This window comes from Ammodytes marinus (assembly GCF_949987685.1).
Source record: "Ammodytes marinus genome assembly, chromosome: 1".
NCBI classification, from domain to species: Eukaryota; Metazoa; Chordata; class Actinopteri; order Uranoscopiformes; family Ammodytidae; genus Ammodytes; species Ammodytes marinus.
Window position 1 is genome coordinate 5,647,432 of NC_137230.1, and position 24,814 is coordinate 5,672,245.

Below are 24,814 nucleotides of genomic sequence, written 5' to 3' on the forward strand. Positions count from 1 at the left end.
GCTGTGCTATCACATTACTCCTGATCCTGCCTCTCTTGTTTGTCAGAGAATTGAGGAGAGAGGGGGGAAAGAGAGAGAGAGAGTGAAAGAAAGAGAGAGAAAGAATGAGAGAGAGCGAAAGCGTGTGGCGATGTCGGAGGGGGCGGGGTTCGGGGTCTGCGGAAATCAGCATGCAAATAACACCACATTGTTAACTTAATCAGATACAGGGGTAGAAAATATGGAAAGGCATGGGAGGAGTGTGTGTGTGTGTGTGTGTGTGAGGGAGAGAGAGGGGGGAGAGGGGGGCATTGCCAAGGAGGTGAGGCAGAAAGGAAGAAGGGTTTTGTGGTAAACGGAAACGGCAGATTTTAACCACCCACACCCCATGCTCCACCTCCCCACCCCACTGTCCACAATCCAACACCCTGGGGCAGCACTGGAACTCATGGAGGCTGTGTGTGTGTGTGTGTGTGTGTGTGTGTGTGTGTGTGTGTGTGTGTGTGTGTGTGTGTGTGTGTGTGTGTGTGTTGAGAAGAGGAACTTTGAGGGGAAAGTGATGCAGCCTCTTCAGTGCTCCGTCAAGTTGCTTTAATACATTTTCATAGAGCTACTGTAAATGTCAAGATATTTTTGTCATAAACAATATAAATTTGCCCGGCCAAGCACACCCATAGTAACCAATAATGTCAGAAGTTGTGCCTCCTCTGAATATAAATAATTCCTCTCCGAAGGCCACAGTTGAACTACATTTTATTTTAGAGATATTTTTAGTTTTTTGTTTGCAACTTATCAGATGGAAATACATAAAGCACATCATCCCTGTGCAGAATGTTGATGTATTTTTTATTTATATATATATTTGAGATATTCAATTGACAGCATTGCATCATTAGGGCCCACATCAGAACATAATCCACTTATACAGGAGTTCATGTGTGTGTGTGCGTGAAGTAAGTTTGAACCGGGAAGGTGTGTGTCTGTGTGAATGTCTATGGGACTGGAAGTTCATATGTGCAAATAAGTCATTTTTCATTATGAATATAGGCTACACTGTCTTAATGAACTTAGCCCCCCTGCTAATGTTCACAAATGTGTGTGTGTGTGTGTGTGTGTGTGTGTGTGTGTGTGTGTGTGTGTGTGTGTGTGTGTGTGTGTGTGTGTGTGTGTGTGTACAGTAGCCTTTGTAGTGGGAGATAAGTGAGTGACGATGGTGAAGGTCAGGCAGGGCAGAGATGAATGGGAGACATGCAGTGTTGACGGGCACAGACAGGGGCTGAGCTGAAGCGCCTAGCGAAGACAGACGCAAGGAATCCTGGGACATTGCCAGAGACTCATACAAACACACCACACATTAATGCTACGAGGCTATAGCATGTTAGCATCTGTATCGGCTATAGGCTAAACATATTTGGAAAACAACTTAATGTAAACAAATTAGTCGTGGCAATTCCCTTCATGAATTTAACTATTTTTTTAACCATTTATGGGATACTTAGCAAACTATTTCAACAATGTATCTATCTATTTCAATCATTTATCTGTTGCTTTAAGCTAACTGTCTATCATTTGTCTTTTACGTTTAGCTATATGCAGTTCATCCATTGATCTGCTATACTTTAAGATAACTTTAAGCTAGTTCTTTTAACTAATTAAATAAGTTGACCTAACTATTTCCAACTATTTTATCTGTTCCTGTTAGCTAACTGTGACAAAGTGTGAATGTTGATAGTTAGCCTGCTATCGGTGTAGGAATGTGTGTGTGAATGGTAACGTGGGAAAGGAAAACAGGTCTCCCTTGCAAAAGAGTCTTCGGTCTCAATGGGATTTACCTGTATAAATAAAGGTTAAAAAAAAAAAACTGTTCACCTACACACACCAATCATTTCTTAACTACTGCTAGCTTGTTCAACCATTTTCTCCATCACCTTTAGCTGTTGCTAACATTTTTTTTGCACATAAGCATTACCTACTCCAAAGCTTCCCACATACTCTTTGGCAGCTAAGGAGATGCCCTGTTGGGTAGCTACAAGCCCCCCTGGTTGGAAATCACATTTTCATAGGACTTATTTTGGTCCCAAGTGTTGTGAAGCCAAAATGTTCATAAACCCACTAACACGCAACTTTGAATGTAGCTTCAGCCTGTAGTCTTCTGTCCTTTTCCACGTGCATGACTTTTCTTGAACAGTTACACAGCTTACATTTTTGTTAAGGCCAGGCTTGTCCACAACGTGTGTGTGTGTGTGTGTGTGTGTGTGTGTGTGTGTGTGTGTGTGTGTGTGCTCCACTCCTCTGATGGTTCAAATTCTCCCTTCCTGCTTTAATCAGGGCTGCCTTTCACCCAGGCGTTGGCATCTTTTGCCAAACGCTGCCTCACTGCCATGTGTGTGTGTCTGTCTTCCTCCCTCTCTCTTCCCCCCCCCTTGTCTCCTTCTTTCATTTCTTTTATTTCCTCCTTTCAAACCTTTTCATCCCCCTCTCTCCACTCCCCCCTCTCCATCATCATCTGTGATCTTAAGAGCACAGTCACCAGCAGCCACAGTGTTATTCTGATAAAGCTTTATAGATAAACATGCTCTCTTTATGTCCCCCAGGCCCCCCCCCCCACCCCACCCCCCCTCACCCCGCCCTCTCTCCAGAGAGCACACCCCTCCAAAGCACTTCCTCTGCTACAATTAGCCCCCGTAATAAATATAATGCTTTCTCTCTCTCTCTTGCTCTCACTCTCTGTCTCTCTCTCTCTCATTCTTTTGTTTTTTGTATTAAGTGCCACATTAGCTGACTGTACAATTTTGACTTGACAAGAGAGAGTGCGGTGAAGTTTTTTTTCTTTCTTTCCGCAGCACGTGAGAACCATTGCAGCTATGAGGGCCATGCAACGCTAAGAGACATCGTAGCTCGCGCAGAGAAATCACAAGCATTTCCACTGTGAGCTGATGGCTTTGATAAGATTAGTTTAGATTAGTTTTTTTTTCTTAAACAGGAAGTGTGCTGTGCTTTTAAAGAACACAACAATACGGCGAGGTTGCATAATAAGTTGAACTACTTCTTCAGAGGGAGAGATGAAGTTCTCTTCCCCTTTCCAAACTATTCATATTAACAAAGAGAAAAAAAGAAGAATGTAGGAGAAGAGAAGAGAGAGAGAGAGAGAGAGAAAGTGGGGGAGTTTATCAAAGTGATGGAATAAAGAGAGATTTAACACGGTCATATTAAAAAGACATGCGGCGAGTTTTCAATATTTAAAAAATCCCATTTGCGTCGACAGAAGAGCTTTTTCATTCAGCCACGAGCATATGGCGGTATACCTGTATCCAGTCTCTCTCTCTTATCTCTCGCTCAAAGACAAAGAAGGAGTGAAGGGGTTTAGTGTGTGTGTGTGTGTGTGTGTGTGTGCGTGTGTGTGTGTGTGTGTGTGTGTGTGTGTTTTCAGGGGGGGTGGGGGTGATAGAAGATGCGCAAAAGAAGAGAGAGATACTTTCAAACAGACATTGAAGAATCATTCAATTATCGGCAGCATGATGTAAAATAATTACCTGACTGGCTTCCTGTAATGAGTGGCGCTAATTAGCCGTATACTTTGGTTTTAGCAAGAAAGTCCCCCAACTCCCAACAGCAGAGAGAAGCTGTGAAATGAGATGTTATATGTTGAGGTATAGCATCCACACAAACACAAACACAGACACACACACACACACACACACACACACACACACACACACACACACACACACACACACACACACACACACACACACACAACACAGGCTCTTTACCATTGGCTCACTTTGCTCGAAGGCACAATTTACCTCCCGATGTATGCACACACAGCTTAGCAGTAAATAGTCGAAGAAAAAAAGAAAAGAGATCTTTCTTCTCTTAATTAGCTGCGTAACAATTAAAGTCTCCTCTTGGTTAAATTGAACCTTTGTCTCCCCCCCTTGCCTCTCCCCTTAGTTTGATTTCAGCACCTGTCACAACAACCCCTCCCTTTTACTACCGTCTCACACCCACCACCACTATTACCTACCCCCCCCCCCCCCACCCCTCCCCAAATCTAGTCATTATGCAAAACTCGAACCAGAATGTGCCCAGCGTGAGCGGAAGAAAACAGCAATTATTTCTGATATTCTGTTATTTAGGGGGTCCGTATTGACATTCAACTATCCTTTCCTCTGCTGTTTGTCTCTTTCTCTCACTGCCGACACCTGAGAGAGAGAGCGAGAGAGAGAGAGAGAGAGAGAGAGAGACGGAACTCAATTCTATTCAATTCCACTTTGTTTAAAGCCCTCAATCTTGAAATCTTGCATGTCATCATCACTGCAGTCATCTACCATAAAAATGCAGCTCTGGCCCATAATGTGACCTATACAGATTTGTGTGGCTGTGTGTGTGTGTGTGTGTGTGTGTGTGTGTGTGTGTGTGTGTGTGTGTGTGTGTGTGTGTGTGTGTGTCTGTCTGTTTGGCGACATTGACATGCAGCGCAAGAGGGGTGACCAGTGATGTAAGCTATGACAGATACACTGTGGTCATTGTCTCTCTGGCCTCTTTCTTTCCCCAGCAGTCTAACCAGGCGTGAGCCCTCGACACTGTCATGTTTGTTGTCTATCACACACGCACACAAGTGCACACACACACACACACACACACACACACACACACACCCACACACACACAAAAATATAAAAGGCATTTAATTCATATGGCCATACATTAAAAGTGCACCGAAGAAGCCAGAGTTATACAGTATATAAGAATGTAAATATGTTTTTTTTTAATTGTTTAAGACCAGTCACATTCACTATCATTATCAGGTCAATAACTGTATAGTTCCTATTCAATTTTTTTTTGGCTTGGCTCCCATCTCTGTACATTCACTAAACAAGAGAGCGCTTTAACAAATGTTTGGCACTATTAATCTCCTGCTCCATCGTTGTCCTTTATTCTCTATACTGCAGGGGTCTGTCCATGCCGCTGTGAATGCTATTGTAGCGCACTCGGGGAAAAAAGGGAGAGGTGCTCTCACACACACACACACACAGAGGGAGAGGGAGAGGGAGAGAGAGAGCGAGAGACATCTGCAGGTCACCATCATCATAGTGGGAATAATACCAAGGGGATGGTTATCATAAAGGGAAAGCTTTGAGCCTCACCCGGGCCCGTCTTGGGGAGAAGATGATTTGGCTTGGGCCCTGGAACAATGAACTGTGGGAATCCGCTTGTCCCAGCATTGATCTCCCTCCCATGGCATCCCCCTTGCAAAGGCTTGTCAGAGAGCGACGGACGGATAAAGAGAGCCACAACATTTTTCTTTCTTTCTCTCTTTCTCTCTGCCTCTCTCCCCCCCCGGTGTCTTTCTTTTCTTCCCTCTCTTGTCAGGAGGGGCTCCCACTGATCAGCGGGGATGAGCTGAAAGTTGAACTACCTGTTGACAGGACCTCTTAAACAGCCCCTCAATGACATATTGTGCCAGAGAGAAGAAGAAAAAAAGAGGGAGAGAGAGGCAAGAGAGGGCTCCTGTTCATTCATTATTATATACTGATCTATTGAGTTCAAATCCTTGCTCCCGTGCTGGTATGTTGTCTGTGTTAAGGCAGGAGGAGAGGCCAGTGTGAATGGTACAGTACGTTATTCAAGAGATGACATCGTTGGACGTTTCATGTGAACATATAGTGACTCTTTTAGTATTTCCAGTGTTGTGTTACAGAAGGTTTGTTGGCTACAGGCTGGTTCATGAGGATGTGGTTGGCGTATGGTAAACTGGAAGCACTCTCTCAGTGATCCAGTAGACCCTTGGTATAACAAAAGAATACAATATCATGAGAAGAAAAGAGACAAAAAGTTGTAATTATAGGAGAAAAAAGTTATTAACAGTATAGAGTTGTAGTTTTACGAGACGTAAACATGATTATATTATTACGTGAAAAGAGAGGTAGTTTTAAGCTGTGTGTTAGAGATAGATATTTATTCTCCTAATATTAAAACTTATATTTCTCTTAAAATGACTACTTTTCCTCTCACAAAAGAACAACTTTATTCTCGTAAAATATAATTTTATCATCGTAATTGTATATATATATATTTTTTTTACTTTTCCTTGACGTGGCCCTTATTTTGTGAATGAGGGAATATAAGGCACATACTGTATATATATACAATCATATGAAAAAGTTTGGGAACCCCTCTCAGCCGGCATTATAATTGACTCTGCTTTCACAAAAAAAAGATAAAAGTGGTATGTCTTTAATTTACCAGGAACAGCTAAGTACTGGGATGTTTTCCAAACAAAGATTTTTTGAAAAGCAGTATTTGGTTGTGTGAAATAAAATAAAATGTGAAAAACTGGCTGTGCAAAAATATGGGTACCCTGGTGGTTTTGTTGATTTTAATGCATGTAACAGCATGTAAAACTGATGACTTTAAACACAAAGTTGGTTGGATTATGTTGTTAAGCCTTGAACCTCATAGAAATGTCTGTTTAATCATGATAAAAGGTATTTTAGGTGCCTAAATGCAAGTTGCACTTCTCTTTGACTCTCTGCTGAAGTGAGACAGAATGGGACCATCAAAACTGCTCCCAAAATATCTTAAAAACAAAGATTATTCATTATCATGGTTTAGGGGAAGGCTACAAGAAGCTTTGCCAAAGGTTTCAATTGTCAATTTCTACTGTAAGGAACGTTGTCAGGGAATGGAAGGACACAGGCACAGTTGCAGTTAAACCCAGGTCTAGCAGACCAAGAAAAGTACAAGAGCGGCATATGCGGCGGATTGTGAGAATGGTTGCACACAACCCAAAGATCACCTCCAAAGACCTGCAAGAACATCTGGCTGCAGATTGTGTATCTGTACATGGTTCAACAAATCAGTGCAATGTTGCCGGCTGAGAGGGGTTCCCAAACTTTTTCATATGACTGTATATATATATATATATATATATATTTACATTTATTTTTTAATTTTCAAGTGTCTACATGTTTTCACTTATTTGAAAAACAATAAACATTCAACACAACGCTTGTATCTGCAGACAAGATGAGATCTGATCTTGGCCATGTGTCTGCTATTCTATTCTACTCTTTGCAACACAGAACCACCCTTTTCTGAAGCCTCACATTCTTTTTGATAGCGATAGATAGTTATGAGTTGTGATCAAGAGGCTCTGAGCATGGGATGGTAGCCTGGTGCTACCAGACCATCGTACTTCATTTCATTTGTACAGAAGGTCTGGAGGTGCTGTAATTGGCAAACGTTCACTCACTTGGAGGCGGGTGTCTGTTGAAGTTTAAAACTATTGGATCTGCCCAGTGCCACTCTGGATCTGCCATAACCAATCACAATAGCGTTTGGTCGTGACGTATGTCATGCGCCGGGACCGGCCGGAAACTACGTTGCGCGCAGGCGCAGGCAGAGTACACAAACAAAACAAGATGAAGCGTGGAGATGTCTGTCAACGATAACTGCAGGTTTTGTTTATCTAGTTTTAGAGTTCAAGGAACAATTAAAAATTCTAAATTAATATTCGATACTAAGGACACAGATAATGTTTGCAGTCAACTGTCGAGGCTGGGTCTTGTCATTGACAATACGTCGCTTCGGTCTTATCGTATTTGCCGAAAATGCTGCGCGATGATTAACATTCCTCTGGATCTGCACCTCGAGCACCTCAACAACTTCCTCAAATCCTTTCTGAAGAACAAAGGCACTAACCTTACAGAGAGAACAGCTGGCAGGGTCAGCAGGTCTGCTGGCATATTGAAAACCCTGATGGACACAACAGACGGAGAGCTGCAGCTATCCCGGCCCAGTGGCATCCACCATGCAGCTGATCTCCAAAACAACATTTTCATCTTGGTTGAGGTGTTCAGGAAGACGGAAGTCTTCAACCACCAACCGGGAAGAGACTACTCTGCATTCCCCAGCTTTGACAGAAACATTCTGGCCAAGCTAAATTACAAAGATGTGTGGCGGTGGATGCGTGACAGGCTGAAAGACTGGAGGGCTGTAGCACTTTAATCAACATGGGAACAGTGCTGTCTCGTGATGGCCCATCTATTTATACACAGTACTGTCATTCCTGGTCTGTAATGCTCCTAGTCTGGTCCTACCAGACCTTTGTACTTCATTTGAAGCTCTGTTACCGAATTACTTGGAATGTTTGTATAAATGTGTACATAGTTAATATTGTTATTGTATATTGTTATAAGTACTTTTTGGTTGAATTAGTAAATTAATTAGTTTTTAGCTCTTCTATTTGCCTTGTAAATTGTATGTTCTGTATTGTTGTACAGCCAGACTAAAAAACTCTTTCTTCCCCACTGCCCTCAGACTCCTAAACAACAGATAGGAGTCTGCTGTTACTGTTGTTATTATTCTACCTCAGGACTGCCACCACTGTTTACATTTTGGTTATGCACAACGGCACACTTTCTTTGATTTGCACTATTAAGTTTTATTTGAGCATATAGTTGTTGTTTTACCTAGTTGCTGCTCTATTTGCCTGGTAAATAAAAATGTATATTCTGAATTGTTGCTGCTTTTTTTCTATTTTACTTGTATACTGCATATTTTAATTTCTTTCTTGGCATTCACTCTGTGGAAAACAAGGAAGAATTCCATTGTATGACTGAGAACATGTTTCCTATTTTGCATATGACAACACTTGAATCTTTAAAGAATACCTTTTAATAGTACGTCTCATCGCTTCCTTTATAACTTAATAATGGTCTTACAAGTATTTGTTTTGCACTTTTATTTAGCACATTTTGTAGAATTGCACAAATTACAACCAAACGCATTTACAAAATAGGTACAACTGACACCAACCATGTTCCTGCACAAGTACACAAAAGAGGGTTTAAGTGTTCCGATCACAAGCATCACTGACTTCACTGTTCAGACTCAGAGCTACTGACACGGCTTAGGAGTGCATCTTCAACATCATCATCATCGTCAAAGTATTCACTGTAATAGAGATCTGGGTCAGTTGCATGCCTCTCTGAATCATATTGCAAATCACCATCAATATCCCCAAAAACATCACTGATGATAATTAAAATCTCCTTTGCATGGTCCAATTTAAACACAGGAAGGTTATTGATAATGTATGTGAGGTCAAATATGTATTGACAGTGGGTCAATACTGCATCAACCAGTTGCTGGCTGAATCCAGTGCAGGCTGCATGTGAGGTGTACAGTGGAATGGATGAATTGGTTAAACTACCTCTGTAGTCATTCAGCAAATCTGCAATCAAAGACTTCTCATTTACAGCCACATGCCTAGATCTCTGATCAGTTGGTTCAGCTTCAGTAGGTTCATACTTTGGCGTGGCTTCTGTACATGTTCCAGATGAACAAGAGCAAACAGTCTGACAGTATGTACAACAGAGATGGCCTGGCTCTACGTTACTGGGTTCTGCTTCAAAATGTGAATAGAGAGATTTCCTGAAACACATGTCTTTTCCAACAGCAAGCAGTTTTTTCACCTCTTCATCCACCTTGAAGTACTGTCCGGTGTTGTAGAGGATGGCATGTGATGGCTGACCATGCCTCCCAGCCCTGCCTGCCTGTTGTAAAATCACCTCTAGGTCACTTGGAGCCCCGTACATTACCACGTGTGAAACATTAGGGAAATTTAACCCCATCCCCAGAGCTGTTGTTGCCACAACTATCCGGCAATTCCCTTCCCCCCTCATTGAAGCCAACACTCTCTCCTTGTTTTGGGGGAGGGTTTTGCTGTGGAACATGCCAATCAGGAGGTTCTCACTTCTGCAGTCCGGATCACAGCCTACCCAGGCATGTGCTTGCAGTTCTGCCTTTAAATAAGAGAAAACTCTACCCACTGATTTCAGGCTTTGGCAATAAATTAATATTGGTTGCATTGTTGAGCCCTTGTCTTTTGCATGTTGCACAATCCAGTCTAGGCAGTTCATGTGATGAGTGGGCACCTTGCACAACCCAAGACGGATGTTTTTCTTGTTGGGACTGGCAATGATGGAAACTGCATTGTCCATATGGAGAAGTCTGATGACTCTGCTTCTGGACTTGATGTCAGCGGAGGCAGTCAGGGCCAAAACAGGTGTACCTGGTAGAGTAAAAAAGTTCACAATTAACACCCATTTCATAACGTACCCAACAAGTTGTCTAGTGTTTGTTTAATAGACTATGGCAGGGAGGATTTAATGAAGAGCGCTATGAACATGAATGCACTTTCCGAGTGATCACGCAATTCGGTTACATTACAGGGACAGTAACTAATCCTTGCAACAGATATATCTATACAGAATGTTGACATTATAATAGCATACAAATGAAATATTCTACAACATGTAAGATGAGCAACACAGAGGGCAGTGCATTCAACTCACCCTCTTTGGCAATGGATCTTAGCTCCCCGAGCTTGGCAAAACTGTCCCGGAATGCCGACTCGCCTTTGGAAGCCTCGCCCCTGAGAAAAACGAAATGAAGAGTACAATTCCTCATGAATCTAACAGACTTTGAATGCATGTTGAATGCAAAATGACAACGTTAGCCTAAGCTATCGAGTTTGCAAAAACAGCCCTATTATGTTCTTTAACGGTATTAAGTGCTAACTTACCATTTGTAGGTAACGTGGACCTCGTCAACGACGATGCCAATGAGGTTTTCCTGGTAAATGCTTGAGGCTAGCATTCGTCGCCATTTATTATTTAGCAGCCAGGACTCGGGGCTTCCGAACACCAGACTAAAGTTTCCAGCCAGAATGTCACCGTCATCATGGACACCGAGCTGCCCAGCACGAACTCCCAACTGTTCTGCCTCCTTCACTTGGTCCTCCATAAGTGCGACCAGAGGGGAGACGACAACAACTATCGGCTTAGCAGCATAGCTAGCGTTCTCCTTCGCTAACTCCTTCACGACTAACGGAGCCAGCTGGAAAATCAAACTTTTCCCGAACCCGGTGGGGAGAAGTGCCACAACATCATGGCCACCAACGAAATTCAGCAAGGCTTCTTCTTGCTCCGGCTTTAATGCATCGATATTCGGCAGCGTTGCAACAACAGACAGAATAGCTTCTCTTGCTTCCTTCTCCATTGTCTTCCTGTTATTGTTCTGACTACAACTGAAACTCGCGCGCAACTTCGACGTCATCGTTCTCAACCACTCCCTCTGTTCGCTGATTGGACCCTCAGAAATCTGAGTCGAGCAGGATCCCACTGATACACCCCATCACCAGACTGACTACTGAAGGGAAAATGAAATTTGGCCGGAAGTAGGAGGGCGGGCGGAGCCAGGCTAATGGGATGGGGGTTAAGGATTTGAATCTGGCAGGGGCTCGTGTGTGACTGCCTTCTGTGTGCAGTTCACAGTGTGTTCGCCTCATTACAGAAAGTAATAACGCAGTCATAGTCAGAGAGAGAGGGAGGGAGAGAGAGAGAGAGAGAGAGAGAGAGAGAGAGATGGAGAGAGAGAGAGAGAGAGAGAGAGAGATGGAGAGAGAGAGGGAGGAAAACAAGGCAGATTTTCTGTATTGGATTAATGAGATGGCTTCCAAAGACCACCTGCAATTGAAACTAAACACAAGCCAGTCGCAAAATCATATCTGGTCTGTTCGGGCCTATACCAAACTCTTAAGTACACCAGCTTCTACCTCAAAGCAATAGATATTTAAAATGATGAGAAGATCATTTTAAATGTCACTGTGTGTGTAATCACAACCTGTTTAGCATTCAACTATAACATGTAACATATGGCAAATTCCCCACATTGTCCCCTTCAACATCATATTGCTGTACAGCTGCAAACTCCCCCCTCCCTCCCTCCCCCCCCCCCAATATCTCATTAATGACTTGGTTGCAAATATGATGGAATTCAGCCCATTCTGATTCGAGATTGATCTGTTTAACGCTGTGAATTTTGTTCGTCAGGACTTAATGAGGTATTGCCTTGTGATTAGTCGAAAAGGGTTTGGTGTCGATACGTGTCAAAACAACAAAGTAAAGTTCAACTAATGGCTTTTCGATCCCTCCACTTCCTCCCCCCCATCTCGCCTTAAATGTCAGACCAATAAGTTTTATGACAAAAAACTCACAACCCTGACAGTAAAGTAAGTTTGTTTGTGAAATTGTTTATTGTATTATGAATTTTATAATAGGGGGCCGCTGCCATTCCTTAGTATTGACACCGCCGCTGTTCGTATTACTTCAATAATTTATATGATTAAAATGAGAGAGAAAACACATATAAATCCCTTTTGCATTTATGATGCATGGGTACTATTGATAAGACTAGGAAAATGAACGGCGCACATTCAAATGCTGACTGAAATACACTTTCCATTGTGTTACAGATACCACTTATAATTAAGCTGAGGCTTCGAAAGAGAAAAAGACGAAAATGCATTTAGAGAAAAAAATCAGTTGCTGTGTGTGTGTGTGTGTGTGTGTGTGTGTGTGTGTGTTTATGGGTGCGCACGTGGAGCTTTGCTGAATATTAAACCACAAACTATAAAGACAACAACTTGAACTGTCGTGAGAAAATGCTAAAGGAAGTCTCTGTGGTTTTGGAGGTACCAGAAGAGCCAATAGTTTTTAATGAGACAGCAATGCTGCACATGCCAGGAAATGATAAGGTTATACAGGTTAGAATAACGGCACATATATACACACTCTTCTAGTCTGAAGGCTATAGAGAGTGGATGTGCTTTGAGTCTACACGGAGGCTACACACAGCAGCCATGGCAGAGACAGTCAGACATAATCCAGACAAAGTGGCAGAGCACTGGCAAAGTCTTTCCCTAGTACAACCGGTAAGAATGACAAAACCTGAGCCTTGATCTCCTAAAAGCATTAACATTGTCCCATTAATATCGCGTATTTGAGTTTGTTTTTCATCTGTACATTTAATATTTTGCACGGGACTCTGTAATAGTAACAGCTAGGTGGATTTCAAAGAAAGAGGTGAGGATGTTATTTGGTGTGGGAAGCCGTTTGATAGGGCTGGGTGAGATGCAACATATTCATTGTGTCTTTTAGAGGGCATATTGAATTGTTGTCTGTAGTCAAATGGGGTGCGTTTGCCTGTGTGTGTGTGTGTGTGTGTGTGCGTGTGTGTGTGTGTGTGTGTGTGTGTGTGTGTTCCTTCTTGTACATCACCCTCAAATTCCCTCGCATGTGTGTGTGTGTGTGTGTGTGTGTGTGTGTGTGTGTTGATATGAGCAGAGGGGGGATGTCACATAAGAAATGTCCTTTTTAATCAGGGGAAAAAATATAAAATGACTCGGGAGCAAGGCAGGCATATTAATGTTCCTCATTTGCATACGCTCGTCAGCCAAGATACGTTTATAAAAAAAGAAGAAGAAAAAAAAACACAAACTGGATTTGTCAGTTCATTTCACATTATTCCATTGTCTCTCCGCCATTGTTATATGTTAAAAGATAAAGGCAGAAATCAAATTGAAGAAAAGGGCAAAGCTGCTATCTCCCCAAATGAGCAACAGCTCATCAGCCTCAGTTTAAATCACAGATTTCTATTCCAAAAGGCAGCCGCCGCCTCTGTTAAAAAGGGCCCCATTCAAAATAAGGTCTCCTCCGATATAAGCACGCCTGCATGGTGATAGAAGCTGGGGGTGTCACATAAATACAATTTAAAACCTTAGCCATTTAAAGCAGTCTAACAAAGTTTTATCTTTCTCTCGCGATATAAAATGCTCAAAATAAATGTACACATATACCATGTATATCCAATTTAATCTAGTATGAACTTTTCGTTATTAGCCTTAGGACATATCAAATGTTTTTTTTAAGATGAGCTTAGCATTTTTCAAGTCAAATGCTTTACAATATCCTAAGATCTGTCTAAATTGAAGTAGTAGGCATTAGGCGTTGACGCAATCACGTGTCACACATAAGCCTGCAGAACATAGCATGCGTATTATACTCTCCATGAATTCAGTACGACTGCTTAAGATAGTTGTGGTGGAGAGACGAGGAGAATTCAAAGGGCAGCCCACCAGTGTCACATTCCTTTAAACACAAGGGGAAGCTGCATGGTCACAGTGTCCGATTCATATCCCAAGCAGATACAAATCTACAGTGTGTTGGAGGGGCAAGTGGCTCAAAGAACAGGCAACCCTTATGTCTACTAAACCTCCTACTGATGGGAGAGAGAGAGAGAGGGGAAAAGAGGGAAACAATTCAAATGAATGGGATTCAATTGATAAAAAAAACAAAACAGCCAAGCAATAGATTACCAGAAGCATCTAGATTCCTACGTGTTTTAGATACATATCGTAGGTGGGGAGACAGTGAGTTCCTGGCAAAAACCGCCATTGGTTGCCAGTAAAATATATGTATGTGTGAACATATTTAATATGGGTGTGCCCCGTTACTGTCATATTGGGTCCGTACACTGTTGCAACTTTCAAAGATAACAAACACCACAGAGTTGCATCTTAAGACCGTAAGATTACCCAACTTCCTCTTAAGAGGGAAACACCCTAATGTAAGCACCTCACGCTTGCCCCTCCATGAAAGCATTTTTTTTAAGCATTTAAATCTTTAGCATTAACACACAGTGGCTTCCACTGTTACCAGGCGGCATACTAATCAGCTTAATGAGATATTATACAATATTTTGTTGACCAAAGCAGAACCGTGGTGTGTTTTTCTAAAGGGTTTTGACCCCTGCCAGCAGCCAGAGGAAGTGTGCGGTTAGACGTTAGTACACTCTCCATCTGGAGAACAGATGGATCTGCATTAAACCCACTCTTATTCGTTGTGTTGTTATTTATAAACCGATGTCACACATATGACCATGTTCACTGACTGCACAGTAAAGGTTAATACAATTGTGATTTATTTTTTTGTAGAATTACAGCGACCACAAGCTACACAAATGATTATGTGGTATGGTATGGTACAGTACATAGGAAAATAAATATTCCTCTTAAGAGTTAAGGATGTCCCTTTGAATTTATTGTGTTTCAACTGTATCAACCGTGTGTTGGGATCCCTTTTTAATGTAGCCAACTGTCATTTTCTCCGTCTTAGAAACTGTAAAATTGTAGAGAGTAAAGCCAAGTGAGAGATGAAGACAGACAGAGAGAGAATGGGGCGTATGGGAAAAAAAAGCAGGGGCAGAGTAAAGTGATTCACATCAAATGCAGTGTAGCTCTTTAATGGAATTTTGCGCCAAGACAAGTGTCGTGGCAACAAGATAAGAGCGCTGTGTTTACCGGAATAACCCCTTGGTTTTAAGTGCTATTGTTAATATCATAATTGTAGTATTGCAGTGGCTTCCCGACAATGCCGTTGCTCCGTTTCATTAAGGCGTGTAATTGGTGGAATTCTGATAGGATGGGCACAAGGAGCTTAATTATACACTGCTCAGTGTGTTTACAGAGTAATTATTCCATCCAAAATGGTGTTACGTTTTTTGAAAAAGTTCTGAGGAGTCACACGCATTTCTTCGGGCTCTTAGGTGCTGACACAGTCACACATTGCTCTGTGTCTTCAAGACAATACATTTAACTTCCCTCCACTGGGTGACATGGCACAGGTGCTGTTTGCCCATATGAAGTCACACATTAGACTTCAACATGTGGTTTGATAATATTATATTTGTCATCTGGCAAACACATACAAAGTGTACACATTGCAGAGTACCTAGTTTCTATGAAATGATGCATTCCATTTGTTCTAACATGGTCCTTCTTTCTCCCTGGTTTTTATAGGATGGAGGACTCTAGTTTGTGTCTTGGTGTGTCATCGGCGGTGACTGACACTGATGCCCATCTGAGCAGTGCAGTGTTAAATGGCCGCTACCCCATCAGCCAAAAGCTTCATCAGCTTACTGCCCAATTAGGACACGCCTTTCCTGACTTACACCGCCCACAACAGATCCCCGAGGAGAAAGCAGCCACGCCTTTGGATGAGAAGACCCACCACGCAGCCCTGGCAAATCAACCTATCAGCAGTCAGATGGCTCTGCTAGCCAATCAGCTCAACCGAGACATTGATGCGGGCGCACTGAGTGGGCTGAACGGGCGTGTCGATTTGCAGCAGTTTCTCAACGGCCAGAACTTGGGCATCATGTCCCAGATGAATGATATTGAAGACGACGCCCGCAAGAATAGGAAGTATCCCTGTCCGTTGTGCGGTAAGCGCTTCCGTTTCAACAGCATCTTGTCACTGCACATGCGCACACACACGGGAGAGAAGCCCTTCAAGTGCCCCTACTGTGACCACAGAGCGGCTCAAAAAGGAAACCTGAAGATCCACCTCCGCACTCACAAGCTGGGGAACCTGGGTAAGGGCCGCGGCCGTGTCCGAGAGGAGAACAGGCTGCTTCATGAGCTGGAGGAGAGGGCCATCCTTAGGGACAAGCAGATGAGAGGGAGCAGCAGTCTCCTCCAGACCGCTCCAACACCCCATCTGGGCCTCAATAGCATCTCTAACCCCCATCAGCAGCAGCTAGGCTCAGCCTGTGGCCTCCTGCCCCCGTCTGGCCTCACCACTCCAGACACACTTTCCCAACCTTCCACTTCACCTAAGCCGGCCGGCACCCAGGATGACCAGTCCCTGAACCCAGCTACAGGCTTCCGCTGCACCTTCTGCAAAGGGAAGTTCAAGAAGCGTGAGGAGCTGGACCGCCACATCCGCATCCTACACAAGCCCTACAAGTGCACCCTGTGTGAGTTTGCCGCCTCCCACGAAGAGGATCTGATCAGTCACGTGGAGAAGTCCCACATCACAGCCGAGAACACGCTGGGCACGGGCGGCGGTGCTGGTGGCGGCACGCAGGTGGCCAATGAATTCCGCTGTGAAGTGTGTAGCCAGGTGTTCAGCCAAGCTTGGTTCCTCAAGGGCCACATGCGCAAGCACAAGGACTCCTTCGAACACTGCTGCCAAATCTGTGGCCGTCGTTTCAAGGAACCCTGGTTCCTCAAGAACCATATGAAGGTCCATCTCAACAAGCTGGCCATCAAGAACAAGCCCCCCCAGCCCAGTGAGCAGGACATGGCTGCCGTCAATAGCATGAGCAATCTGGCTCAGGAAGCTCACGCTAACCTGTATTCACGCTACATCTCCTGTCTTCAGGGAGGCTTCCTTTCGCCAGACAAACAGGGCCTGAGTGAGCAGCACCAAATGTTGGCTAAAGCAGGGATGGCCATGAAGGAAAAGGAGATGCTAGGGAAGCTACTGGGGCCAATGGCAGGAGGGATGGGCCATGGCCTGGGCGAAAACGAGAAGCGCTCACTCCTGGGTTGTCTCAACCTCGTGCCCCCTCTCAAGTCGAGCTGCATGGAGCGCCTTCAGGCGGCTGCAAAAGTGGCTGAGATGGACTCCCTCAACAGCTACCAGGCCTGGCAGATAATGGCCCGAGGCATGGCTATGGACAGGGCTTTCATGCCCAAGGAGCAACAGCAGCACCAGCACCATATACCCACTGCGCAGGAAGATGAGATGGTTGGTGCCTTGGCTGCTTTCTCAAAGGAAAAACAGGATTACCTGATTGCTTCCAACGATAGCTCCAAGCAGAAGCAGCTCTCGGAAGCCTTGCAGGGGTCCAAGGTCGCTAGCGGAGCCCTGATCTCCATGAAGGAAGACGGAAGAGGCTTTGACAGTCACCGTGACATAATATCTCACCACGGTAACGCCGAGGCTCCCGGGGCCCTGGCCGGCTTGGGAAGCCCAAACATGGACTACAGCCTCTCTGGCCCGAAGGAAAGGCCTTCAGAGTGCCCCGACTGCGGCCGGGTCTTCAGAACCTACCATCAGATGGTGGTCCACTCCCGCACCCACGCTAAAGACAGGAGAGGCATGGAGGAGGCAGTGCAGCAACAGGGTCTGGAGGAACGCCGCGGGTCAGCCAGTGACCCAGAGTCCCAGTCCATCAGCCGCTCCACCACGCCCGGGTCCTCCAATGTGACCGAGGAGAGCGGGGCCGGAGGAGGACACTCCCAGACCGGAAGCGTCCAGGATGACAGCCCACACCCCTCTTCACCATCTTCAGGTAAGAAAGAAAACAAATCCAATGTTAAATGACAACCGTTTAGATCGTTTAGTCTGTGGATCAAAAGGGATCAAACCTCTATACAACTGACATACACTTAAACATATGTTTTTACTTTTTATTCAGTGCTTTAGCCCTTAGAATTCTACCTGTGTAGTTTCCACTAATAATGGTGTTATGCAGATTTATACAGCAGTTGGTTCTGAGCGAGTGATTTGATTGGACGAGAGACCTTCTGAGCGTTCTGAAGGAGTGCTGATATTAGCCAACAACATCACTCGGGACTGTTCACCAAACTGTATACCAACTGTCAAAATCACTCCGCGGCTCACTGATGAGCCGGAGCTTCACTTGTGTGTTATCTGTGTGTGTGTGACTCAGGTTGACTGTGGCGAGTCTCTCCCCTATGAGAGGGCATCGCTGCCACACACAGACAGAGACAGTGTGCGGTAGTCGCTCACACTCACGTTACTGAAGACAGCAATAGTGTGTGGAGATAAGCTCAGGCTGCTGAATAATACGAGCGCAGCATATTAGCCTAGCCTAGCTTGCCCACCTCATTGTATAACGTTACTTCCCCCGGGCCGAAATACACTCATAAACTCTGGGAAATTAAGCGTGGGGGTTTGGATTGGGCAGCGGACCTTATTACCAACTAGATTAAGATCCGCCGTTCCGTTTCTTTGGTGATTTTTACGGGACATCGGGCCGCCGTGGTTAATGTGACCAGAGTAAACAAAGCAAGACGAGTTCACTCGCGTAAAGTTGTTGCTTAGCAACGCGCTCCGCTCTGATTGCTGTTGTCGAACTATTTGTGTTGGCGGAAGCAAATACATTCTTAAATTATTAAAGATAACATTTTAAAGTTAACTTGTGAATTTCAGATGTAAAACTGCTGTATAAAAGCAATAGCACACTCGAGGTCGCATGTTGTCGCTCTATATCAGCACTGCTGTGTTTCTCTTCGGCACTCGGCCTGCGGCCTCGTGCCTACGACCGAATCACAGCAGTGCTGATATAGAGCGACAACATGCTCCCTCTCGTGTGCTATTGCTTAAAGATATAGTGTCTATGTCAAAAAACATATATTGAATGAACCAAAATAGCTTCACATTCCTCACATAACTCACATGCTTAATGTCTTTGTTTAAAATAGCCACCTTCACACACCCAGAGTGGTGTGCTTTGATAGGATACTTTGCTCACAAAAACAGAGCAGATACAGCTACAGGACGTATACACTTGTACTGTGAAATATACATGATGATTTCATGATTTCAATCTTTCATTAACACACAGTGGCTTCCACTGTTAGCATGCAGCATACTTATCAGCTTAATGAGATAGTATACACTATTTTGTTGACCAAAGCAGAACTGTGGTGTGTGTCTGAGTGTGTGTGTGTGTGTGTGTGTGTGTGTGTGTGTGTGTGTGTGTGTATTCAGGTTTTAAAAGGTACACAATATCTCACTTGCACATTTGTATGCTGTAACAACTGTCCCCTGACACTGCTCTGCTATGTTACCTTTGCATTAAACCAAACAGAAGAAATAAGGCCTTCTTCACCATTGCATTCACTGCAGGTTATAGCAGTCTGAATCCCTGTGGAACATAAGCAAAGACTAGGAGTGTATAGGGACAGACTTGTTTTAACCACAGCGATTAATAAACGTCTTTAATAAACCCCTCCCCCCTCTCTTCTTACCCAGCAAACACAGGCCGGCCCGGGCTAGATAAGTGTATGTTTAGTGGGATTAAGGGAGGCTCGTTGCTAATGATTACACAAGTTTTTTAAAGGTAACTTTCGCTTGCTCCTCAGGGCACTACGCCGGCGTTGAGAAGCGCGTGCGGTAATTAGGTCACGACTGCGCGATAATCAGTCGGTTTAAGCTAAACAAGACACTAATTAAAGATATACATATAAAGCAGGTCAAAAAAAAAAGAAAACGGTGAACTTAATTTGCACAAGCCAAGATGTGCTTTTAAGTCTTTTGAGAAAAAAATATATAAATAAACATAAATATAAATCAGAGTAGCTTAGCTTAAGGCTGTAAGCAACTTAATTCCACCAGTGGAGACGGAATTGTTTATTTATGCACAGAGGCATGGAGTCCTTATCGTGCCTAGTGTGTAGTGTGATGGGTTTGAACATGGGACAGGCTATGTTTATTTTAATCTAAGAAATAATAACAGACACCCCCCCCCCCACCCCAATTAGGAATTAATGAAAATGAGAGTGAGATAAAAACCTATTTTCTTTATAGAGACTATTAAACATAACACTTTCTCAACAGGGTGGGGGTGTAGCCGATGTAATTATCTTCTGAATTTTAATGCTGGAAGTTTTTTTTCTCTATCTCTCTCTATCCCCTCTCTCTCTCTCTTTCTGTCTCTCCCTCTTCTTCTCTCCCACTCCCTCTCTCTCTCTTTATGTCTGTATCTCTCTCTGTCTCTCCCTCTCTCTCTCTTTATGTCTCTCTCTCTCTCTCTCTCTCTCCTTGACTCAAGCACTTTGAATCTGATGGTTTCGGCTTGTGGCGTTTCAATAACTTCAGAAGTGCCGTATTAACACCCAGTGTTCAATCAGTATCCAAAAAAATTAATAAATTATAATAATAATTGACAAATAAAATGAATAGTATTCACCACCAAATGCTAACAAAGCAAAATGAAAATGCATTTGATTTTGTGGAGTGGTTAAATCTTGCCCCCCCAGGTCCCATCTGTGAAGAAGGAGGGTAAAAATATATACATACCAAAAAATATATTAAAACAGAGTATCCACAACTTAACAAAATATAAATACAACTGCTGGCTTCGACAATGTCGGCCTTCTAGCTCTCCTTGTCAAAATATGTGGGTGTATGCTCTTTGTCTAGCCCTTAGCTGAGAGCCCAGTCATAGGCTATACTGCTTAATACATTGGCACTAGTCAAAAGCTGCTGTCAATTGGCTTTGATTTGTCACATCTATAGGGCTTGCCCTCACATTGTTACTGCCACATTGTTGTGAGCGTGCCAACATCGTATGTCACTGTAGCTAGAACTGCTAGCGAGCATGGCAAAGGTGGGAAAAGAAAGATGTGTAAATAGTCCAATGATGAGGCATCTGAACAGACTGTCATGCATATTTACGGAGGGAGACAACATGTGAGAAGTAAACAGATTTGACTTAAAAAAATAAATCTGCTGGGTCTTTGCTACTTCCTGTTCTGTTTTAATCAGGAGGATGGAGACGAGCCTTTTCTTCACAACTTACACTATGAGCTTCACCTTTTGAGCTCAGGGACTCTCCAATTAGAAACTTTGATGTGTGAGAAGAAATGTGTCTGAGTTTCATGTGGAGAAAGGTATCATGCTTCTCCCCTGCATGCATGTTTCTTGTGTGTGTGTGTGTGTGTGTGTGTGTGTGTGTGCCTAGTTGCATGTGTGTGTGTGTGTGTGAGGTGAGTGTATGCTTTACAGTGTGCGTGCCTCTCACTCTCTTCTATAGTGCACAGGATGTGGCCACTGTAACACATGTCTTTATCTTAATATCTCTTAAAAAAAAGAAGGGCTCGTAATTCTCTGTATGTGTTTTTGTGTGTGCACACCTGCAAGTGTGTGTGTGTGCCTATGCGTGAGAGCCTCTGCCCTGCACACCTACCCACAGCAGTTTTGAGTTATACTTGAATTACTGTAATCAAAAATAACATCTCAACTGTGAAAAAAAGGTCAGGTTTTTTGCGCCTTTGTCTTTGAGACAGCAGTTGTTTAAAAGCAGTGAATCAAAAAAGGGAGGAAAAAAAAACAAAAGGCCTCTGTCAGCAATGTCCTTTAAATGCCTTTATAACAATCAACTCTGCAGCTATAACCTTGACAATCACAATTCTTTATTTATTTGAACAAAGAAGGTAATTACATTCATGTCAATCACTTTATATTTTGTACGCATCGCTTATCCTTGGATTGACTTCAGTATTATTGTTTGAGGCCTCTCAAAAAGCTACTGTATATGTTGAGAGAAAACACACCATGCATCAGTCCTGTTAGGACGGTTCAGCAACAGGTAGAATGCAATGCATCGCATCAGGAGAGGGGCCTGGGTGCTTTTAGTACGCATTGCCTTCCCTTCTTTGCCAGCTCTTACATGCGTATAACCTACCATTGAAAATCCTCATTTTGCATGACACAAATGTAGTTGAATGGTAACAAAATAGGCTTTTGCTGCACGCATGTAAAGGCCTCAAGCCTGCACAAGTCCTCCTTACATGTATACCTTCCCCGCTATACCCCTAAACCCTACTCCCACCTTTTGGCTCCTGGTTATAGAAGACTTTATACACTCCCTCTGGCTCTCTCTCTCTCTCTCTCTCTCTCTCTCCCCCTCTCTCTCTCTCTCTCTCTCCCTCTCTCTCTCTCTCTCTCTCTCTCTCTCTCCCTCTCTCTCTCTCTCTCTCTCTCTCCCTCTCTCTCTCTCTCTTTCTCTCCATCTCTCCATTGAATCCCCAACATGTCTACATTTTTTTTTCTTTAAAGAGGAACAGCGTTTTAACATGGCAAGGATTAAGCCTGCATATCCCTGGTCTTTAACCGCGGCTCAAAATAAGCAGGCAAAAATGCTTCGCTCCATACAAATTGAAATTGGATTTGCCGACGCGACGCCTTAGGTTAGAAAGCGTGGATATTCATCTAATTTGCGGCGAGACCACGGGGGCGTAATTACACATGCGGACAAACTGTTACAGTGTAATTACTGTGTCATTAACAAGGAATAAAAGTGAGACTTGAACAAGATCAAGACGACTATGAACATGCATGGTGACAGAACCCCCGATACATCAATAGCTATTCTCAGCTAACATTATTCAATGAGTCATCAATGGTGGCCATCTTAAAAGAAGAGTATACCCTTTATAGATGTTGATTGCTTATCCTATTACGAAATATTAAAAGTCCAAAGATGGCTTGAAACATATGTAGATCAACCAAAGCTAAACTGCTAAATAAAAATAGGGTATACAAAAATAATAATAATAGAGAATCAATACTCAAATTCTTAAAAAATAAATGTCTATGATATTTGACAGACCAGTCAACTCTGGTTGCGTTCTGAATCGCATACTCTTTCTTTTTTCTATTCTGCATACTACATCCGACAATAAAAATAATCTAGTTAGGATGCAGTAGGCATAGGGACATACTTTACTCTCTTATTTCATCATAACATTGATCTTGCCTCTTGCTTTTATATCCGTCGCATCCCCGTTTGTTTTCATATGGAGGCTTCGTCGATGTGACGTCACTTCACGTGCGCACTGGATTGTGCGTCAGAATCGCCCAAACAGGATGCACTTTTCAACACTAACAATCTTGGCCGCATGAAGTAGGACATCCGGGTACTTCTAACCATCCTAAATCTGCCCACAAGAATCGGGACATCCTAAATATTTTTTCTACATACTATATAGTAGAAAGTATGCGATTCGGAACGCAACCATTGTTACGTTTACAACTTTCCATTATGCCTTGAAGTTGGAAGGAAAAGGCTTACAAAAAGAAAGTACATATCAAAGAAAAAAGTCTATCCCATAAATGAATTACAAGAGACATGTGTGCACAATTTTTAAAAAAAAGCCCCTTTGTTTCTCTGTCGTTGTGTACAGTGCTTGATTATGACAGGCTAAAGCAGGCCCCAGTTCCAGTTTCATTGACTGGCCATTACTTTTTCTTTGGCAATTTGCAATTACAATAATTTTTTTTGCGTAATATTTACTGTATGAAGTTAAATGGTTATAGACCTTGGGGTGCTTCCTGCCTTTTTAGTGGGAACACGTGACACAATCTAATTATACCTTCATTATTTATATCAATATTATTTCTACACTGTGAATATTCATAACTAACATTAGGTCTATTCGAAACCACACCTGGGTCCCTGAGTGGATTTATCTGGCCATGCTCATGTATGTCAATACAAGGATAAAAGAGAACTAATCACACACTGCATTGTATGTATGTTACAGGTGCTACACTAAGCATGAATAACAAAAAAAATAATAATTAAAATGTGCATTGAAATCTCATTGAATTAACAGATCAACCAGGCAGAAAAAATATATTATTTAGGCTAATTTATTTTCCTTGACAAAGCTTAGCCACGTTTTCATATGATTTCTCACTAAAACAAAGCTATAGAATAACTACCATATACCTTGCTTACTGTATACTACTCTGCCTCACACATGCAGCCAACACTTTGGAATGAGGCCAGTCCTGAGTGTGTGCTCTCCCCCCATAATAAAACTATGTGCATTAAAACAACGATGAATTATATCTCTCATTTTTTTTCTCTGAATAAATTACTTTTTTTTCTTTTGTAATTGACATCCGTTCCTCTTCTCCTCCCTCCCTCCCCCTCACTCTATTCTTCTTTTCTCTACAAAGAGAGAGAACAGTGGATGGTTACAAAAAAACCTGAAGCTTTCTAACCCCCCCCCCACCCCCACCCCCCCCGCACTCATTTGAAGGGAGCCTGGCCTGTCATATCTTTATATATTTTATGTGTCACCAAACTCAAATAGACAGTCATTGTGTTCCCTTGCACATTCAAAGCTCTATTTATTCTTACAGTACTGTATAGGTCAGGACTCTGGTGTCTAGCTAAATGATAAAAAGTTCCCCATTCAAACAGCGCTAATTGTCAGTGTGCCAGCGGGCTGATTGACATGTCTCGGGATAAATGCAGACTTAGTATTTTTGTACACGCCTCGCGCACAATATAAAAGGCCAATTTATTTCTCTGTTCTCTTCTTTCTTTCTCTTTATTTCTTTCTTGCCACAGTTCATTTGATTTCTCTCTCTCT

The 24,814-nt window shown here is 43.0% G+C and overlaps 2 protein-coding genes across 2 annotated transcripts in view; one reads left to right on the top strand and one right to left on the bottom strand.

The window, feature by feature from the left end:
* Positions 1-8,740: 8,740 nt before the first annotated feature.
* LOC307271282 (putative ATP-dependent DNA helicase RecS) lies at positions 8,741-11,185 on the bottom strand. Its single transcript, XM_080053691.1, has 3 exons — positions 10,574-11,185; positions 10,344-10,423; positions 8,741-10,060 (listed from the first exon to the last, which is right to left on the bottom strand). The coding sequence occupies exons 1-3, from the start codon at positions 11,104-11,106 to the stop codon at positions 8,865-8,867; spliced, it is 1,809 nt and encodes a 602-aa protein (XP_079909817.1). The 5' UTR covers positions 11,107-11,185; the 3' UTR covers positions 8,741-8,864.
* Positions 11,186-15,689: 4,504 nt separating this feature from the next.
* znf536 (zinc finger protein 536) overlaps positions 15,690-24,814 on the top strand; it is a gene marked incomplete at both ends in the record, with an annotated part of 101,641 nt that continues 92,516 nt past the window's right edge. The window contains one exon of the mRNA XM_080032951.1: positions 15,690-17,970. Coding sequence (XP_079889077.1) covers positions 15,690-17,970 — 2,281 coding nt within the window. The remainder of the gene's footprint in view (positions 17,971-24,814) is intronic.

What these genes read in the sequence shown, in the direction of transcription:
- LOC307271282 (XM_080053691.1), bottom strand. Translation starts at nt 11,106, where the DNA reads ATGACGTCGAAGTTGCGCGCGAGTTTCAGTTGTAGTCAGAACAATAAC. An exon ending in GTCCACGTTACCTACAAATG is followed by an intron (nt 10,424 to 10,573) that starts GTAAGTTAGCAC and finishes CGTTTTTCTCAG; the next exon opens with GGGCGAGGCTTCCAAAGGCG. An exon ending in AAGATCCATTGCCAAAGAGG is followed by an intron (nt 10,061 to 10,343) that starts GTGAGTTGAATG and finishes TTACTCTACCAG; the next exon opens with GTACACCTGTTTTGGCCCTG.